The following is an 18,233-nucleotide window of genomic DNA, read 5'->3' on the forward strand; positions in this document are numbered from 1 at the left end:
AAGCTGCATCAAAGTTTCCTGTGATTTAAAGGCGTTTCCTAACGGTGTTTTCTCTCCTCTCCTGCCCGCAATGAACACGTATTTTGCAGAGTTCACAGAGGGTATGTATCGCCTGTACTATTACAACATGATGTTGCTTCAATTCATTTTATTTCCCGAATTTCGTTTTAAATCCATTGATACAGGAGATCAGCAATAACGATATCGGGTAATTTGGTCGTGAACAACAAAAAAAAACATGCCCGTTTGCTGGGTCTGAACTTACCATGGAAGTAGATCATACTAACGTGTTTTCTGGTTTGCTTCTCTCCTAACGCAATTTGGTAGGGCAAGTTTCCTGCTGAATGATACTTGCTTAATACTTACGGGTGATTTCTGAAGTAATATTATTAAAACGAGCTCCATATTGGAGAATTTTAATTTAAGAAAACATAGTTAACAGGGTTTGTAATCTTTCAGTTCTTATTAGCAGAAAGATCAAAAGAGGAACAAAAGTAAACCCATTTAAATAGTCAGATTTTTCCTTTTCAAATTATGTTTCTAACCTGTTTGTGTCGTTTGCTTTTTTATTTCTCCAGAATGAAAGACTCTAGCAAAAAGAACAACATTTTTACTCAGTTCAGGAAGAATGATCGTGACAAGCAGAAGTTAATAGAGACTGTAGTAAAGCAACTTAGGAGTTTAGTGAATGGTATGTCTCAGCACACATAGGCCTGTTAAATCGATGGTATCTCATCGCGCTAAGAGGTGTTTCTTAGCCACTATTTCTACTAAGCAAACAGTGACATCAGTTAGGACATTCATTTGACCAAGTAAAGGAAAAAATGCAGTAGATGGCTCGTACATGGAGTCATCAGTAAACAATTCTTTGTATGTATTTTTAATGGATCGAATACTATTTTGTATATTGTAAACAAATGGTGAAAAATGAGACTGTACAATAAAAAACAGCTCAATAATGGAACAGCTGAACTGTAAATATGTTATTTAAATATTTGCAGACATGGTGTCCAAAATTTTGCTCTGGGTAGTAATTATTTGAGAAATGATCCCTTAGTTGCTGTTTTCTGGATGAATCCTAATTTAATAGTTTTTTTCAAGCATTCAGATACTTGCATTTCAGATGCCACCTATTGTTTTCTGCATTAAATGTATATTAGCCTTAAAGTGAGTTGACATAATTTTGTATACCAGATTTTGTAGTCCGGAGGTATGAACAAAATCTTTTGATTTTTAGTACCTTTGAAAACTACCTGACAACTAGACTTGATATTTATTTAGCATTAGGGCTTATAGGCTTTGTTCTGCAAAAGGGTTTAATCTTGAGGTTGTGAGTATAAATAACCATTCGAGCTCTTTATAATGTGACGTTTTGTTTGGTTTTGTTCCTCAGGGTTACTATTTCTAACTGTACTTTTGTAAGATCCCGGGTTCTTTTCCCCAGGTTACAGTAAGGAATAGGTTTGCCACTGTTGGTTTCGTGCCGCATCTGTTTGTCAGTATGCGCTTTTCGACCGCCAGACCCATCCCAGCGATTAGCATTTTGTCCCACTGCTGGTCTCTTTGCACTGTCCCCTCCTGGCTATTTTAGACGAAAAGAGAATGTCTAACAAATACAAACCAAATGGAACATGTAAAAATGATGTACATTTTCGCTGTATTTTTAAGTTATTGACGGTCTAAATACAGTAATATAAACATCACCCGTAATCCTGTTCAATTTCGCGCACTGGAACGCACCTCAGAGCTGGTTTCGTGGGGACCTGTACAGGTCTCGGTTCTTTTACCCCCGCAGCAGGCGGGCAGGGGTCCGGGCGGCCCAGATGGGCGGGTGTGGCCTGGGGAGCTGCGGGATCCCCCCGGCTGCCGCCGCAGTCGGGGGCGGCGGGGCCTGGCGCTGGGACGGGACGCTCCCGGGTCGGGGGAGCCCGGGACGGGACTCGCAGGCTTCCCCGGACGGGGCAAGGGCTGGCCCGAGGGTACGCCTCGGGGGTCGCGGCGGGGCGGAGCCCGCACCCCACGCCGAAGTGCCGCAGTCCCGCGGCGGGGCCTGCCTGGCTGGGGCAGGGGGCGAGGGCCGGCAGAGCCGCGCCGTCGGGGTTCGCCCCGAGGGGCCGGGCGGGGGGCGGGAGAGGGGGGCTGCCCCGGCCGCGTCCCCGCGCCCCTCAGTCACTTATCCCCGCTTCTCCGGCTCCAATCACCGCACTTGGCCGCGTTGCTTAAATATGCAGCGGATACGTCATCTCCGAAGGTGGATCGGGCGTAAGTGCCCAATATCTATATAAATGTGGCCGAGGGGCGCACCGGCAGCAGGAGGGGAGCGGAGCTGGGCGTGCAGCAGCCGGCAGGACCAGCTGCGGAGCGCCTGCCGCCGCTACCGGAATCGCGGGGAGCCCCGCCCGCCGTGTTTGACAGCCGCCGGGGCCGCTCCCCCGGGCCGCCCGCGGCCCCGAGCCCCCGGGGCGGGCACCCGCCGCCGCCCGCGCCCGCCCCGTCTCCCGCCGCCCGGGAGGAGGATGCCGGCGGGGCTCTCCTGGCCCGAAGCGGCGGCGCTGGCCCTGCTGGCCCTGGCGCTGCTGGTCACCCTGTGCCAGCACCTGTGGGCGCTGCGCTGGAGCCTCAGCCGGGACCGCACCAGCGCCCTGCCCCTGCCCAAGGGCTCCATGGGCTGGCCTTTCTTCGGGGAGACCCTGCACTGGCTGCTCCAGGTAAGGCGCAGGGGGACGGGAACTGGGTGGGAAGGGACTGTCTGGAGCCCTGGACTGACCTGCAGCTCGTTCTCAGGGCTCCCGCTTCCACAGTTCCCGCCGGGAGAGGTACGGAAATGTTTTCAAGACCCACCTCCTGGGCCGGCCAGTGGTGCGGGTGACAGGCGCTGAGAATATCCGCAAGATCCTGCTGGGTGAGCACACACTGGTCAGCACGCAGTGGCCCCAGAGCACTCAGATCATTCTGGGCTCCCACACTCTGCTTGGCTCCATCGGTGACCTGCACCGCCAGCGCCGCAAGGTGAGCCTCACACGGACATGCAGCCCAGGCGGCACCTCCTGCCCAGGCTTGGGCCTCGGTGCCATGTGGGACACCCTCACTTTAACCATCTGCCTCTGTTCCTCCCCTTCTCCTCCTAGATCCTGGCCAGAGTGTTCAGCCGCGCCGCCCTGGAAAGCTACCTGCCACGGATCCAGAAGGTTGTGAGCTGGGAGCTGCAGGGCTGGTGCATGGAGCCGGGCTCCATCGCAGTTTATTCCTCCGCTAAAACCTTAACTTTCCGCATTGCAGCTCAGATTCTACTGGGGCTCCGCCTGGAGGAAAAGCAGTTCAAGGACCTGGCCAAAACTTTTGAACAGCTGGTGGAGAACCTCTTCTCCCTGCCCCTCAACATACCCTTCAGCGGGCTGCGCAAGGTACTGCCCCTGCCTGGGAGCAGGGGTCGGGGTCCCAGCGGCACAGACCTCCTGTCCCCAGGCCTTCCAAGGACCACTTGGATGGGCCAGGACATCTGCAGCACCCTGTGCTGGGTCTCAGGGCCTGGTGTCTGGCCCAGCTCAGCCATCTCCACTTCTCTCTGCATTTCTCACTTGCTCTTGGTTGGCTTCCAGCCCCTTTGGGCACTGGTTCCAGCTCACTGAACAGTGCAGGGCCCTGTTTCTCCCTCACCTCATACTTTGCCTCTCTTGGCTTTGGTTAGTTCATCTTGTCAGGTCCTCTCCCATCTCATCCTGCCTGGACTCAAGTCAGCCCACAGCAGAGGGGTCTGTGGCCATAAGCAGAAAGGCTCGTGGGCACAGCACACCTCAGGTTAGCACTCCCTGTGCACCTCAAGGTAGGCCAAGGACTTGTGGTCCTTGGTGCCTTGTCCCCCAGCAGCAAAGAGACAGCAAGGGGTCCATGGCACAGGGATAGTGTCCTCTGTCTCTTCCAACCTGCAGTTTCTTCCCTGCTGCCCTGCTGCTCTTTGCCTGCTTCCCCATACTCCTGCTCTAGGTATGGGTCTTCCTCTCCCATTTCAGCCTGCGTTCCTTCCTCTTGCTTTGGGTTCTCCACCCTTAGAACAGCTCAAGTGTCCTGCCCCTTCAAGCCAGGTCTTGCCCAATCCCTTATTTCCACTGTGAGCTCTACGCCACTGGATTCCTTTACCCAGCCAGTCCCAGCTCTCCCCCAGCCTCCTTACTGCTCTTCTCCACAAGTTCAAAGCTCTTGTTTTCTCTGGCCAGTCTCCCTTTGCAGGTTGTCATCAGTGTTTTTACCCCCCCACCCTATCCCTCCCTGCCCTCTCCCAGGTCAGCCACAGCCTCTCTGGCCCCAGACCAACCTCTCCAATTTGCATTTAGGTCCCCTTGTCTTCCCCTCTACTCCCTGTCTTGTTTCCTTTGTCCAATCCTTCCTACCTCAAACCTCAGCCTTTTTATCTTCTACCTGATGTCTGGTTATGGCCATATTTCATCCCAAATCTCTGGTCCTTCTGGCTTTTGCAGGAGGCATCTTGATACAGAGCCACATACTGTGTGACACCATCCATCCCACTTTGCAAAGAGATTGCTGATCACTTGACTTGCTGAGATCTTACCTAAATGTTTTGCTGCACAGGAATGCAATTCAACTGGAGACGGGCTAGGTGTGATTAAAATGTCTTTATCTACTGTATCCTGGTAAAGCTTCTGATTTTTTCCTGTCTCAGATGTGCCTTGCTGCTTGGGCTCAGTTTTGCTAAGTTACCTCTTCTTGTCCCTTTGGACAAGCTTCTTTTGGAGCTGACACGACTGTGGGTTTGTTCAGCACAGACGCCTCTGGACTTGGTACCATGGGTTTACTGCTGTCTTTTCCTCTCAGAGTGTTTCTTAGGTCTTGTCAGTTCTTGATCTTACAGATCTGGGATTAAGGATTGCCACACTTGGGGTCCTTTGGTCTCTCTGGAGAGGGGGACAGTTCCTAAGGCTCTCCTGAACTATGTCTGCCTCCCACAGGGAATCAAAGCGCGGGATACGCTACATGAGTTTATGGAGAAGGCTATACAGGAAAAACTGCAGAGAAACAACCCAGAAGATCACAGTGATGCTCTGGATTTCATAATAAACAGTGCCAAGGAGCATGGCAAAGAGTTCACCATGCAGGAGCTAAAGGTAAGAACCCCCCCTTGCAGTGTCCCTTCCAACTCAGCGACTCTTTGAGAGACTTGGGCTGAGGAGCAGGAGGAGGGTTTTGTGGGGACCCACCACTAGGTGCTGTCTCCTGCACTCCTCTTGCCAGCTCTGGGGACACCATCTCCAGCACAAGCAAGAAAGCCTGGACTCAGCAGCTCATTAGCCCTTGTAGGATTGTGTCTCTTTGCATTAGAGGAGAGGTGGTAATTAAAAAGGGAATAAATGCCTTCTGTACCTTTCTTCTTCATGGCCACCAGGCTTCAGCCTGTCTTAGGATGCTGGTAGGGTTATGTGGCTGTGCTAAGTCTCTGTACCCCAGTGTGCACTTAGTAACCTCCAAGATACTATCTTGGAAATATTTAGAGCTAGTTGTGTGCTCCTCAGACATCCCCCAGCATCTGGCACAGCGCGACAAGTAGATCATGTTACCATATTCGTGGGGACTGCAAGCCCAGAAGCCTCTCAGGTGATATATCAAAATGGGTCCAGGGGTGGAATGATGGATTCCAGGTCATTCCCTATCACCTCATCATTAATTAGATCATCCAGTTTGTGGATTGCTACGATGCAACACAGTGCATCGCTGTGACTTAGGGATGAACCCAGTAGTCCTTACTGAGCCAAAACTGCCAACTGAATATGAGGAGTATTTTGCCCAAGATCTTGGGAAAAAATTGTCATTAATACTGCACCATTCATAGCTCCAGGTCACTTGGTGTTAGTGAATGACAGATGACACTGCATTTATATAACAAGTTTTGAAGCAGTTTTTCATGGGTACAGCAGCTGAATATGGGTTAAAAGTATTTGAATATCGTTTAAAAGCATTGAATATACATAGTTTTACCATTTATTTAGATATTTAAGAAAAACTAAAGACTAATGTTTTATAAATATCTTGTAAAAGTGTAATCTCTAAACCTAAAATATTTGAAAGACCTTACAGCAACTATTACATACAACTAGAACCAGCATATATTCTTAAAGTAATTTTATTATAACTATTTATTATTTATTCTAATAGAGTGATTTTTATTATAATTCTTTTTAAGAAATAATTGTGAGATTCAAAATGTGATTAAGATTGATTAATCTCTGTTAGTATTCACATGGCTATTACACACAAGTAATTGCATGATCTCTCATCGTGTCCATGGCTCTGAACACAAATGGAATAAGAGGACGTTAAATATAACATGGAGAGACATGGCAGTTACCTCGGGCCAGCTGATTCAAATGATAGTGTATACATATGCTGTCCTGTACCTTTACAGTTATAAAATTTCTACCTTGTCTATATTTAACAAAATGACTTGCAACCTGAGCTACCTATGCTTGCAATTATGGCAATGTTGTCGACTCTAATAAAACAGCAGTAGAGCTCTCATCCAGTGAAATGGTGTAATTTGATAAAAAGTCCAAAGCTGTCTCAGAGTCATGGATATATCTGACTTTGAGAGATGCTCCAAACACTGCCACATACTAGTTACTAATTTGCTTTTTGTTCAAATGAATCTGAAGGACTGTTTTCCCAGAAATTTTCCTAAATATGCTGTGATTTCCAGTGCTGGCATGGACTCAGCAGGACCCTTGAAATGTAAAGGTCATTAAAAAGATATCACTTTGCCAAAAGTACTGTTTTAAAACATTTAAAACCTTGGAAGGATTAAAAAAAAACCCACCCTACATAACAGTGCTGTCGCTGACTGGATGGTTTGAGCCATAACGCTGCCAGCCTGCCTCCCAGGACACGCAGTTGAGCTATAGCACAGGGACAATACTGGGAAGATGCTGCCTCCCAGTCACTGGTTATGTTGGCCTTGTAAAAGCAGAGGGCAAGTCAGCAGCTCGGTGTCACAAACTATGTAGCAGCACTGTCAGAGGCTGATGCAGGGAGTCATAAGGGCTGTTATTTCAAATGGCAGAGCCTGCCCTAAATTCCTCGCATTGTATTGAAATGTCTTGGTTTTTAACTGCGTGTGGTGGAACTGAGGGATTTCTTTTCATCTAGGTCTGCCACCTTGTGAATGTAAAACTTCCTGCTAGTGTCTGCAGGAGGTGTGATAGGGGTCGACAGGGATCTGTTATTTCAGAGGTTTTATTTCAGCTGAAAGATGCCCTTGAGATCTGCACTTTGGCAAAAGCCTCTAGTTAAGCCAATACATGGCACTGAGGATGGTAGAAAAGACTAATCCTTGTTACATCACCTTTGACCTCAGCAGACTTGGCTCCAGCTACCTTCAGGTGTCCTCCCCTGTGTTTTTGGCTTCACCTCTCCAGAAACCAGTTGTGTCAGAACAATTCATAATCCAGATATGTCACCATGTGAAAGGAAACTGCTTTCTTTCCCCAGGGGTTTTGCTCTGCTTTGCGCCCAGGCTGCAGTGATTAGTGCTTGGTAGTGCCAGCCAGGCCACAGCCTCTCCCAGGATGGCAGCTCCCTCTGCTCCTCCCTCAGGCTTCTGCCCTGGCTTTTGGGTCTGGCCTCAGTGCTCCCACTCAAGTGCTTTGGAGCCGCTGGCACCTTCAGATGGGGATGTAAGTTTGAGTATTACGTTCGCTGTCAGAGATGTGACATGCCATGACCCAGCTCCAGGCAACCCTTAACTTTTGGAAAACAATTTCCAAAAGTTGATCACGGGGTGCTGCGAACATCCCACAGCAACCTGGCATGTGCTGTGCCACACAGGCCCTGCAGACTGTCCCAGAAAGACTGGGAGGCTGCGTGGGGACCTGTGAGCCAGGATGAGACACGTATTACAGATTTGACTGTGCTGTGGTCCATCTGAGCTAGTTAACCTCCCAACTTGCTATGGACACATCTGCTACAGAGCTTTCAAGAACACTGCTGTGCTTTAGGCTGTAAAGCTTGAAAAGTGAGCAAGTCCTTTGCCTGGTGTGTGCATCCCTGTGGGAGAGCTCACTGCCAGCTATAGCACCTCCTGAGCTGACCTGCTGTAGCAGGGAGGTCTTTCTGCTTTTGACTGTTGGTTTGAGTCCCCTCCCAAACAAGTAAATGGTTGATTACACCTGGAGATGGATCAAATGCAACCCATTTCAGCTGCCAGCGCATCTAGGTTTTATGCATAAACACACAGCTTCATAACCCCTGGCTCAGCAGAAAGGTAAAAGCTGGGCACAAAGGAGAACTGGTAGATGAAGGTAAAAAGCATAATGCTTGGAATGGACTTCACTCAGTGTGCTGAAATGCATATTAAAATGTTTCTTTAAAATTTGTAAATCTCAGGAGGAAAGCTCAGAAGAGTCAGATTGGAGGTGATGTGTACTCAGCTCAGTTGTGTTTCTGCGTCAGTCACTTGGCAAGTAGATGTTCAGTTCATACAGAAATGGGAGAACAAGGATGTCTTGTTTTGGTCCCTAAGAGCCCAGAGTGGGTGTGGGTTTGTGGAGAGCAGAGGGGGAGCAGGGACCTCTGCACAGGGACAAAACCTGCAAAAGGTGAGCACAGTCTGAATCACAACCAGTTTAAAATGGCATTCAAACTTGGCACCTTCCTTTCTCTCCCAGGAGTCAGCGATTGAGCTCATATTTGCTGCTTTTTTCACCACGGCTAGTGCCAGCACCTCTCTGATCCTCCTGCTACTGAAGCACCCCTCAGTGACTGAAAAAATAAGGCAGGAGCTGATGTCCCATGAGCTGTATCAACAGTGTGAGTGCTGCCCTGCGCGACCCTGCCCAGACACCCTGACCACCCAGACCAAGGACAGTGAGAAGCCGCTTCTCCACCCCACGGCCAAAGATGCTCGCAAGGACCAGAGCCAGCCCCTGGGCCCAACAGAAGAAGGTTCTCCCCAGCCCTGCACCCCACCGGAGCCCACCCTTCTCCAGAGCAGTCCCTACGCTGGCCCCCAGCTCCCGGCACTGTCACGCCAGAGCTGTCACTGCCCCTCAGGCATCAACCTGGAGAAGCTGAGCCGCCTGAGCTACCTGGACTGTGTGATTAAGGAGGTGCTGAGGGTGCTGCCCCCTGTCTCTGGAGGCTACAGGACAGCACTGCAGACTTTTGAGCTGAATGTAAGTGCCTCGCACACCAGTGGGCTGCTAGGGAGCTGCTGCTGCCACGGCCTGCAAGCACCCTGTGTCTGGCACAGTGGTGGTGCTTGGCAATGTAGCTCAGGGGAAGGTGCCACCCAGCAGCCTCTGTGGTTACTGGTTGGGCTGGGTAGAAAAGGAGCTGTGGAGCAGATGGGCAATATGGTGGGGCTGATCCCGGGCACCCTCTGCTCATCCTCCACTAGCGCTGCCAGCTGCACAGGTATGTAACACTCCTCTCTTCCCCTCTTCTCTCCCCCTCCCAGGGTTACCAGATCCCCAAAGGCTGGAGTGTCATGTACAGCATCCGTGACACGCATGAGACGGCCACTGTCTACCAGAGCCCTCTCAGCGGCTTCGACCCAGACCGCTTCAGTGCTGCCGGGACGGAGGCCACAGGCCGCTTTCACTACATCCCCTTTGGTGGCGGGGCACGGAGCTGCATCGGCAAGGAGCTGGCGCAGGCCATCCTCAAGCTGCTGGCCATCGAGCTGGTCAGCACGGCCCGCTGGGAGCTGGCCACCCCCAGCTACCCCACCATGCAGACCGTGCCCATCGTGCACCCTGTGGATGACGGGCTGCAGCTCTACTTCCACCCCTTGCAGGCCAGCTGTGGCAGCGAGGCCTGAGCCGGGGGTACGCTGCCCGCTCAGCCCTGGCGTCGATGCCTCTCCACAGCTGCCAGGGGCAGGTCTCTGCTGCCCTGGCACTGGGTCACAGCAGAGCAAAAACCCAAAGGTCTTTTTATTTTTTCCCTCCTGGTGTGCAAGCCAGTCGGAAGGGTCCTGTAGAGTCCTGCTCCTGACCATCAGGATAAGGCTCAGCCCCAGCCTGGGGGAAAGCCTAGCGAAGCTGCTGGCAGGGAGCCTCCCCCATGGGGGCTCAGCCAGCCCCTACCCTACATGCATCTCCAGCTGCTGGAGATGGGGAGGAAAACTCCCAGCCCTACAGCTAAGGTTCCCAGAGCTTTTCTGTCCCAGGATTATCTCCTGTGGGTGGGTTACAGGAGAGGCAGGATGAACATCCTGCACACTGTAGCTTTTTAGATGTAAAAAGGAGGAAGATGGGATGGCTCTGCAGGAAAACACAAGCCAGGGCTGCCCAATCCACAGCGTCAGCTGTAGCTAGAATAATAGGGTATAAAGTGGGTTTTATTGTAAATATTTAATCTCATCCCAGCATTTCCCATTAGAGACAGTGCAAAGAAGACATGTCTCATTCACCCAGTAGTGGTAGCTGTGTATGTTGTGCCTGAGCACTGTGCTGCTGCTCAGGGTCTGCCACAAAGCCCCACTCTGGGATCCCCGCAGGATGAGTTCCCCAGCTGCAGCCTGATCAAGGGATCAGACTGAAGCAGGGGAAGGAGCTTTGGGGAATAAACATTTGGAAAATGCACATTTCTGAGTATGATTGGTGGTAGAAAGTCCCCTGTTCCTGATGATGCTGTTCACATTGCAGAGGGGCCATTTGCTAGGTGCTGCAGGCCCCAGGGTGGCCGGCTGGTCAGACTGGCAGTGTCACCTCCCACAGCCTAGCTCTGCCAGGGAAAGTGTCAGGACAGCAGTTCTATGGGTCCACCTAGGGGTTCCATCTAGAGGGTGGTACCTGAGTCTAAGCCTGGGTACTGAGGGCACCTTTTCAGTTGGCTTTTGAGTACCACCTGCCTTGCTGAGACACAGTATTTCTCTCCCATGTAAAATGAAGAGAGCCCTGTTGCTTGTGCACTGAGGACAGAGCTGGGCCCAGGTCCTTGCTCCACGGCAATGTGTTTACAAGCTCCTTTCAGCTTCACCTCTGTCCCCACTGTCGTGCATCCTGCATGGAAGCAGCGAAGGAAATCATCCACCTTGTCCCTGCAGCGCGTCCTGAGTCTGGTGGTGCAGCGTGCTCTGTGTGAAGAACCAGCAGCAGCTTGACCTGCAAGGGCAGAAATGTGGCACGAGGACAGTCCCTTTGGAAAGGCTCTGGGCACCTCCCCTGTCTCCTGAAACTCTATCATTGTCCTGCTTCAGTGCCAGGCTACAAATTACCTCACCCTAGCACATCCATGCTGGAGCGCTGCAGCAGGTGTGCACTGCTGTGAGCTGTCAGAGGGCTGCACAGCGAGCACAACGCTACCTGGGGCAGAAATGTGGCTCCCAAATGTGACAGGTCAAATCTGGAAGAGGTTGAACTGCAGGGCTTAGCTAAGTGCTATTGGCAGGTCGACCCCCTAGTGAACCAGAGCCTCTGCCCCTCCTGACCTTGTCCTGAAAGGTGAATCTTTCTGGCTATCAGAGGTGAAATCAGTAGGTGGTGGCTGCAAAGTGGCCATGACTAACTTTAATTAGCAGGAGGTGCTGGTGTGGCTGTGACCCGCGGGCAATGCAGGCTCCCACCAAAGGCAGGGCTGTGGGCAGGGCTGGGCCTGCAATGCCCAGCACCAGGTACGGAAGGGCTGGGCCTCCTCCAGAAACATGCTTAAAAATTACTCCCAGCTCTAACGAGACCCATAGCCACGCGCTGAAAAACGTAACATGAATATAGTTAGAACAAAATAAACCCACTGAAACAAAAACAAAAAACCCCCCCACAAAACAAACAACCACAAAACAAACAACAAACCCCCAAAACATACTTGAAACTGATTTTGTTTGCAGATAAACACGAGCATTTACAAACGAAGTGTAATAATTGTTATTTGTAATCAAATTTTGTTCATATTAGGCTGTTAATTTCTTGACCTCCTTCCAAGACGTTTTTAATTATCCCTTTCACTCTTTACCATTTGCTTCTTTTCGAGCCGATGGCTGCAGAATACACAGCTGGGGAGATAATAAAGCCTTCCTGTGGCAATTATCGGTGCTCAGGCCACCGTATCTCGTTATTTTGATAGACAGTGAACTTGGCGCGGTTGCCGGCCGGGTTCACGCAGATGTCACGGTCCGTGTTGTAGGTCACAAGCAGGTCAGCGCCCGGCGAGGGGAGAGCGCCGGGTCAGGGCCCGGCCGCCGCTCCCGGTCAGCGCCGGCCGGGCCGCGCGGAGCCGCCCCGGTGTACCCCGAGGGGCTGTGCGCCTCCGGGGGCGAGGAAGTACCCCCCGGGGGGAGAGAGGAGTCCCTCTTGGGCAAGAGGCTGCGGAGGCGGGCAGCCCCGCTCCCGCAAGGCATCGTAAGAGGAGGGAGGGTCCCGGGTGATGCGCTAATTGTCAGAAAAATTATAATTAAAAGTGACATCCTTCCCCCCCCCACGCACACACAACTTCCAGCGTTTATTGAGCTTGTCTGAGAGCAAAGAAGGAAAAGTAACAGGGAGGAGAAAGGAAACAAAAACGGAAAGGAAAAAAAAAAAAAACCAAAAAAGAAAAGAAAAGAAAAAGGCGAGCGGGATAGTTTATTGGTAACAGCCGTGCGCAGCAAAGCACTCCGCGGATCGGTCCCTCCCTCCGCGGTCCGCGCTGGGCGTCCCTTTCCCAGCGGCCACGTCTCCCGGACGGCGCATCGTGCGCCGGGAGCCAACGGGAGCCCCAGAGAGCGCAGCCTCTTCGTAACACCACTGGCCGGCCCGGTCCGGCTGCGCTCCATCTGTCGGAGCCGCCGGTTCATCCTGGAGGGCAGCCTCCGGTGCCTGCCCGCCGCCCTCCAGGAGAGCGCACCTCCGCGCCCCGGCTGCAGGCGGGGTACCCGGCCGATGCCGAGGACCCCTTCCCGGCCGCGGTAGCTCCGACGGCCCCGGGATGCCGGCAAGCCCCGGGCGAGGGCGGGCAGCTGATTGCGTGAAGAGGAGCTGGGCACGGCGGGTTGGGTGTTTCCTTTCCCAACTCACCTCCCTTTCCCTCGGTGACCCGCGCTTGAACCTGCGTCGGGGGGCTGAGACGTACTGCTGCCCGCGGCTCTTTCCTCCGAGGCCGGGCAAGAAATACAAGCCGGGCCTTTCGAGGTGAACCAGAGGACAGCGGAGGCTCTTCCGCCGATGCGGCGGCACAGTTGCGGCTTTGCCCGGCGGGCACCCAGGTACCCCCAGCACGGAGGACGGCCCGCCTCATCCGACCCCAGAACCAGCCCGCCTTCTCCTGGCTCCGGGGTAACTCGCCGCTACGGCCGGCGACAGCAGCGGGCAGGCGAAGGAACTCCGCAGCTTACAGAGCGCATCGGCACCGGCCGGGGAGAGCCCCCGGGGGTAGGTGTCTCCGGGCAGCCGGTCTCCCGGGTGCTGGAGCGGGACACTTCTCGGCGCAGCCTGCTGGTCTCTTACAGCATCGACGATAAATCCGAGGAGGCGGCCGGCCCCCGGTTGTCAGCTGTCGGCAGCGTCCCGCAGCTCCCTCGCCGAGCGCGATGCAGCGAGGGGCGAGCCCCAGGCTGCTACCGCCGCGCCCGGCAGCACTTTCCTTCCCCGGCGGCTGTCTGCGGCGGGCAGGATGCGCCGCGCAGAGCAAATAGTTAAAGATTTCGGGGGGAGGAGCTAGGCCACAATCCGCAATTAAAGATGAACTTTCGGTGAACTAATTTATCGGACCAAGGTAGGGTGGGCAGCAACCTGGGAAGGGTATAAAAGGCGGCCCGAGGCGAGCCCGACCCACGCACTCGGAGCTCCCGGGGGGCCGGGCTGGACTGGTTCCCCAACCATGGGCTTCTCCACCCTGGTCGCCAGCGCCCTGTGTACCTTCCTGCTCCCCCTTCTACTTTTTCTGGCTGCCGTCAAGCTCTGGGACCTGTACTGCGTGAGCAGCCGCGACCCCAGCTGCCCGCTCCCGCTGCCTCCGGGCACGATGGGGCTTCCCTTCTTCGGGGAGACGCTGCAGATGGTGCTGCAGGTAAGGCGGAGCGATGCCGCGGGTGAGCGAAGAAGAGCCCCGGCTCCTCCTCTGGCTGCTGGGGAGGGGGATGAGCAGCGGCTTCGCCGGGCTTCCGTGCCCAGGTAAGAAAGAGCTACTATCCTTGCTCCTTCTTCTTCTCCTTCTAAAACAAAATATTCTATTTCCCCTCTCTCCTGTCCAGAGACGGAAATTCCTGCAGATGAAGCGCAGGAAATACGGCTTCATCTACAAGACTCACCTCTTCGGGCGGCCCACGGTGCGGGTCATGGGCGCCGAGAATGTGCGGCACATCCTGCTGGGCGAGCACCGGCTCGTCTCCGTGCAGTGGCCCGCCTCGGTACGCACCATCCTGGGCTCTGGCTGCCTCTCCAACCTCCACAACGGGCAGCACAAGCACCGCAAAAAGGTATGGCCCCGACGGTGGGCAGGAGCAGGTGCGGCCGCCCTGGGTGCTGCGACTGAGCCTGTGTCCCCTTCCTTTTCCTTGTCGCCCTGGGCAGGTGATCATGCGAGCCTTCTCCCGGGATGCCCTGCAGCACTACGTGCCTGTCATCCAGGAGGAGGTGAGCGCCTGCCTGGCACGGTGGCTGGGCGCTGCCGGGTCCTGCCTGCTGGTGTACCCCGAGGTGAAGCGCCTTATGTTTCGCATTGCCATGAGGATCCTGCTGGGCTTCCAGCCCCTCCAAGCCAGCCCTGATGGTGAGCAGCAGCTGGTGGAGGCCTTCGAGGAGATGATCCGCAACCTTTTCTCTCTCCCCATCGATGTGCCCTTCAGTGGGCTTTACCGGGTAAGGGTCCCACCAGGCTGGGAGGAAAGGGGATGCCTCATCATCCAGGGCAGCAGGGAATGGATGGGAAGGGTGTCAGTATGGTCTAAGTCCCAAACATCTCTCTCTGCTGTCTGGTCAGGGCTTGCGGGCACGCAACATCATCCATGCCAAGATCGAGGAGAACATCCGTGCCAAGATGGCCTGCAAGGAGCCTGAGGGTGGCTACAAGGATGCGCTGCAGCTACTGATGGAGCACACGCAGGGCAATGGGGAGCAGCTCAACATGCAGGTGAGGTTTCCCAGGGCCAGATCTATCCCTTTCCCCTAGTCCCTCTGTCAGCAACATGCTTATCTTTTGAGGCCAAAAGGAGAAAGCCGGAGGCATTGTCCCCTCTCCCCACACAGTAAATCAGCTTGTGTAGTGCACTTGGGTGCAGAGGCTGCAACCGGGCTGTTGGATGGGGAGCATGGGACCAGACCCATGTCCCCAGGGGGCATAAGCACCACATCCACCCCATGCTGGCCCCTGGGTATCTGCTCCACAGCCTGGGAGCAATGCACAGCATTGTGGTGGTAGAATGGGCCTGGAGGAGATACTAAGTTCAAGACCTGTTTTATGCTTTCTCTGTCATGTGCACAAGGAGCTGAAGGAGTCTGCCACAGAGCTGCTGTTTGGGGGCCATGAAACCACTGCTAGCGCTGCCACATCACTGATCGCCTTCCTAGGGCTCCACCACGATGTCCTGCAGAAAGTGAGGAAAGAGCTGCAGCTGAAGGTATGTGTCTCCCCTAGTGCTATTTCACAGAAGCGGGCAGTGGGAAGATACCTCCAGGAGAGGTGTCCTAGACCTTGACCCAGGTGGTCCCCTCCTTTTAGGGGGTGGCAAGAAAACACCACTTGCTGAGGGGCAGCCGCTTTGCAGTGCTGGGAGCCCTGTCCGCCTGCTCCGTGAAAGTCATGGCAGCATCTTCCTTTCTAGGGGTTACTGTGCAGTACCAACCAAGAGAAGCAGCTGGACATGGAGGTCTTGGAGCAGCTGAAGTACACAGGCTGTGTCATCAAAGAGACCCTCAGGCTGAGTCCTCCTGTTCCTGGAGGATTTCGAATTGCCCTCAAGACCCTTGAGCTAAATGTAAGTGGGGCTCAGGCTCAACTCCTCAGCACAGCTGCAAAGTACTAGTGTATTCATGTAGCTGATCTGCATTAGTGGCCTGCAGGAAGCCAGGAGGGGAGGTGGGGTGCACCAGTGTGTCCTGTGCTCACACTTCATTTAACACAGCAAGGTGCTTAATGTCTCTTTTCTCTTCTTTTGATAGGGTTATCAGATCCCTAAAGGCTGGAATGTTATTTACAGTATCTGCGATACCCACGATGTGGCAGATCTCTTTACCAACAAGGATGAATTTAACCCCGATCGCTTCATGTCTCCATCTCCAGAGGATTCGTCTAGGTTCAGTTTTATCCCTTTTGGTGGGGGCTTGAGGAGCTGTGTGGGCAAAGAGTTCGCAAAAGTCCTTCTAAAAATATTTACAGTGGAGTTGGCTCGGAGCTGTGACTGGCAGCTGCTGAATGGACCTCCTACAATGAAAACTGGCCCCATAGTGTACCCTGTGGACAATCTGCCTACCAAATTCATAGGTTTCAGCGGCCAAATCTGAGAGCTCAACACTTGCCTCTGGCTGGGTTTCTATATAGCATCTAATATGTACATAGTAACTTTTTATAGTAATGAAGGCCTTTAAATATTTAAACTTGTAAATGTACAATAGTTATTTATGTCTTCTAAATATTTCAAAAGGCTATGATATTTTTTTCCCCAAGCACTACAATTATGGGTCTCTGATTCATAATTAGATAATGTTATTTCTATAGAAATAAGTTTTCCCCTATTTAAAAAATCTTACTGAAAGCTGGGCAGCTAAGCATTTGAAGACATTTCACGATGTATGTATTAAGAAATATTCTTAAAGGCATTTGAAACAATGGGAACTAGCTACTCATACAAATTACCTAAAATGGTTATTGTCTGAGAATGTTTTCAGTATTATTTGTGTCTAGATCTTGTTTAATGTGTGAATTTTTAAGTTTGATAATAAAGTTTATTTTTATGATGCTCTGTATGAAGATCTGTGTGTGTGCTAGAGAGTAGCTTACCCAATGGGTTTAAAGGGTTTGAGTGCAAAGTCAGATCTGCTTTTGTGAACGAGCTATTCACTATTTCTATGCTCGTAACTCTCCCCTGCCTCCTACCCTCAGTGTGATTCTCACTTTTGAATAGTAAATTGTTTTAGTTAAAAGCTTTAGCCTGTAAGTGGTGAGAGCAGTGCAAAATATACACACTCACTGAAAACAGTATGGAGTAATAGCAAGTGCTACAGGTCTCTTTATCAAGCACATGATCTTGAGACATAGTAAATAAGAAAGTAAAGGGAAGCAGAAGAATAATGCGACATGAGTCTTTCTCTGTAGCTAGAGAAAACAGGTTGAGGAAAAAAAAATCCATAAAGGTCCTCTTCTCCCATATTACTGCTGACCTGTGTAAACAGACCACTGGATCTTGTTCTGTGTTGAGTCTGCTGACTATGAATCTTTACTTACGAAGGTGTCTCTTATCAGCTGGTAGAGCAAATAAAATCTGCTGTGATTTCTTCTTGAAATGCAATGGCTCTGACTAGGTCAGAGATAGAGCATGCATTTGGTTTAAGAACTTCTTTCCTGGAATTCAGCAAAGTGAAAACTAAAAGGCAGGCACTAATGTGAATTGATTAACAGGGAATCAACTGTGGGGATGCAATTCCTCGGGGGTGTGTAAGCAGGGCAGATAAAATGCCCTAGGCATGACCCCTGTTTTGGCTTAACCATAAGGTTTTTTGTGCTCTTCCCACCCCCACACCCCCATTACTACACCTATTAGTCTTCCCTCAAAAGTCAAACAACATAGGCTGGCTCTATAAACATCTACAAAGTAAATCAATGTAATTCAGTGTCATGAACACTTATAGGACCATATAGACTAATTTATTTTTTTGTTTGCTTCTGGAAATTAGTCACTTCTACATTATGTCCTCCCAAGGCAAAAATTAAGGATCGAGTTAGGCTGCTCAAAATTGCTGCAGGTGTTTAACAGCACCTATGATATTTTGGTGGGTTTGTTTGGTTTTTTAGAAGTGTTTTTGTAATACATTTGTTGTGTTTCCAGCTAGCATTTAAAATACATAATGTAAGACCTTAAACACAACCTATATATAAAACTGAGTGTAACTATCAAGACTTTTTCATATTGATTTTTTTATAGTCTTAAAATATGAAATATATTATTTTTAGATTGTGCCTGAGTCTTCTTGGCAATGTTTAAAACCTTACATAATTTTTACTACGCCAACCTCCCGTACCGTTACACTTTTTGGGGATTTGATGAATATCTCAGTTTAAGACCCCTTTATCATCAGTATAGTAGTGGTAAATTTCAA

At 51.6% G+C, this 18,233-nt stretch overlaps 3 protein-coding genes across 8 annotated transcripts in view; all 3 read left to right on the forward strand.

The window, feature by feature from the left end:
• The window catches only part of EXOC6 (exocyst complex component 6), a 94,892-nt gene extending 93,203 nt beyond the window's left edge, over window positions 1-1,689 (forward strand). For 4 of the 6 annotated variants that reach the window (XM_065638602.1, XM_065638601.1, XM_065638603.1 and 1 more), the window contains one exon: window positions 90-670. In XM_065638602.1, coding sequence (XP_065494674.1) covers window positions 90-171 — 82 coding nt within the window. In that variant the 3' untranslated portion in view covers window positions 172-670. Of the gene's footprint in view, window positions 1-89 lie in introns of all 6 variants that reach the window. The other 2 variants (XM_065638607.1, XM_065638606.1) reach the window with 1 other exon arrangement.
• Window positions 1,690-2,516: 827 nt separating this feature from the next.
• On the forward strand, window positions 2,517-11,937 carry LOC135990817 (cytochrome P450 26C1). The gene is made up of 6 exons (XM_065638893.1): window positions 2,517-2,708; window positions 2,785-3,009; window positions 3,129-3,404; window positions 4,965-5,120; window positions 8,670-9,176; window positions 9,461-11,937. The coding sequence occupies exons 1-6, from the start codon at window positions 2,517-2,519 to the stop codon at window positions 9,821-9,823; spliced, it is 1,719 nt and encodes a 572-aa protein (XP_065494965.1). The 3' UTR covers window positions 9,824-11,937.
• Window positions 11,938-13,800: 1,863 nt separating this feature from the next.
• On the forward strand, window positions 13,801-16,493 carry LOC135990955 (cytochrome P450 26A1). The gene is made up of 7 exons (XM_065639145.1): window positions 13,801-13,989; window positions 14,174-14,398; window positions 14,493-14,780; window positions 14,902-15,051; window positions 15,404-15,538; window positions 15,743-15,895; window positions 16,080-16,493. Exons 1-7 carry the CDS (start codon window positions 13,801-13,803, stop codon window positions 16,419-16,421), a joined length of 1,482 nt encoding a protein of 493 aa, XP_065495217.1. The 3' UTR covers window positions 16,422-16,493.
• The last annotated feature ends 1,740 nt before the right edge of the window (window positions 16,494-18,233 follow it).

The sequence above is a fragment of the Caloenas nicobarica genome, chromosome 7, assembly GCF_036013445.1.
Source record: "Caloenas nicobarica isolate bCalNic1 chromosome 7, bCalNic1.hap1, whole genome shotgun sequence".
In the NCBI taxonomy this organism is placed as follows: domain Eukaryota; kingdom Metazoa; phylum Chordata; class Aves; order Columbiformes; family Columbidae; genus Caloenas; species Caloenas nicobarica.

Coding starts and splice junctions, on each gene's coding strand:
- LOC135990817 (XM_065638893.1), top strand. CDS start 2,517: ATGCCGGCGGGGCTCTCCTGGCCCGAAGCGGCGGCGCTGGCCCTGCTG. Junction 2,709..2,784: donor CCCTGCACTGGCTGCTCCAG/GTAAGGCGCAGG, acceptor GCTCGTTCTCAG/GGCTCCCGCTTCCACAGTTC. Junction 3,405..4,964: donor CCTTCAGCGGGCTGCGCAAG/GTACTGCCCCTG, acceptor TGCCTCCCACAG/GGAATCAAAGCGCGGGATAC.
- LOC135990955 (XM_065639145.1), top strand. CDS start 13,801: ATGGGCTTCTCCACCCTGGTCGCCAGCGCCCTGTGTACCTTCCTGCTC. Junction 13,990..14,173: donor CGCTGCAGATGGTGCTGCAG/GTAAGGCGGAGC, acceptor TCTCCTGTCCAG/AGACGGAAATTCCTGCAGAT. Junction 15,539..15,742: donor GGAAAGAGCTGCAGCTGAAG/GTATGTGTCTCC, acceptor CTTCCTTTCTAG/GGGTTACTGTGCAGTACCAA.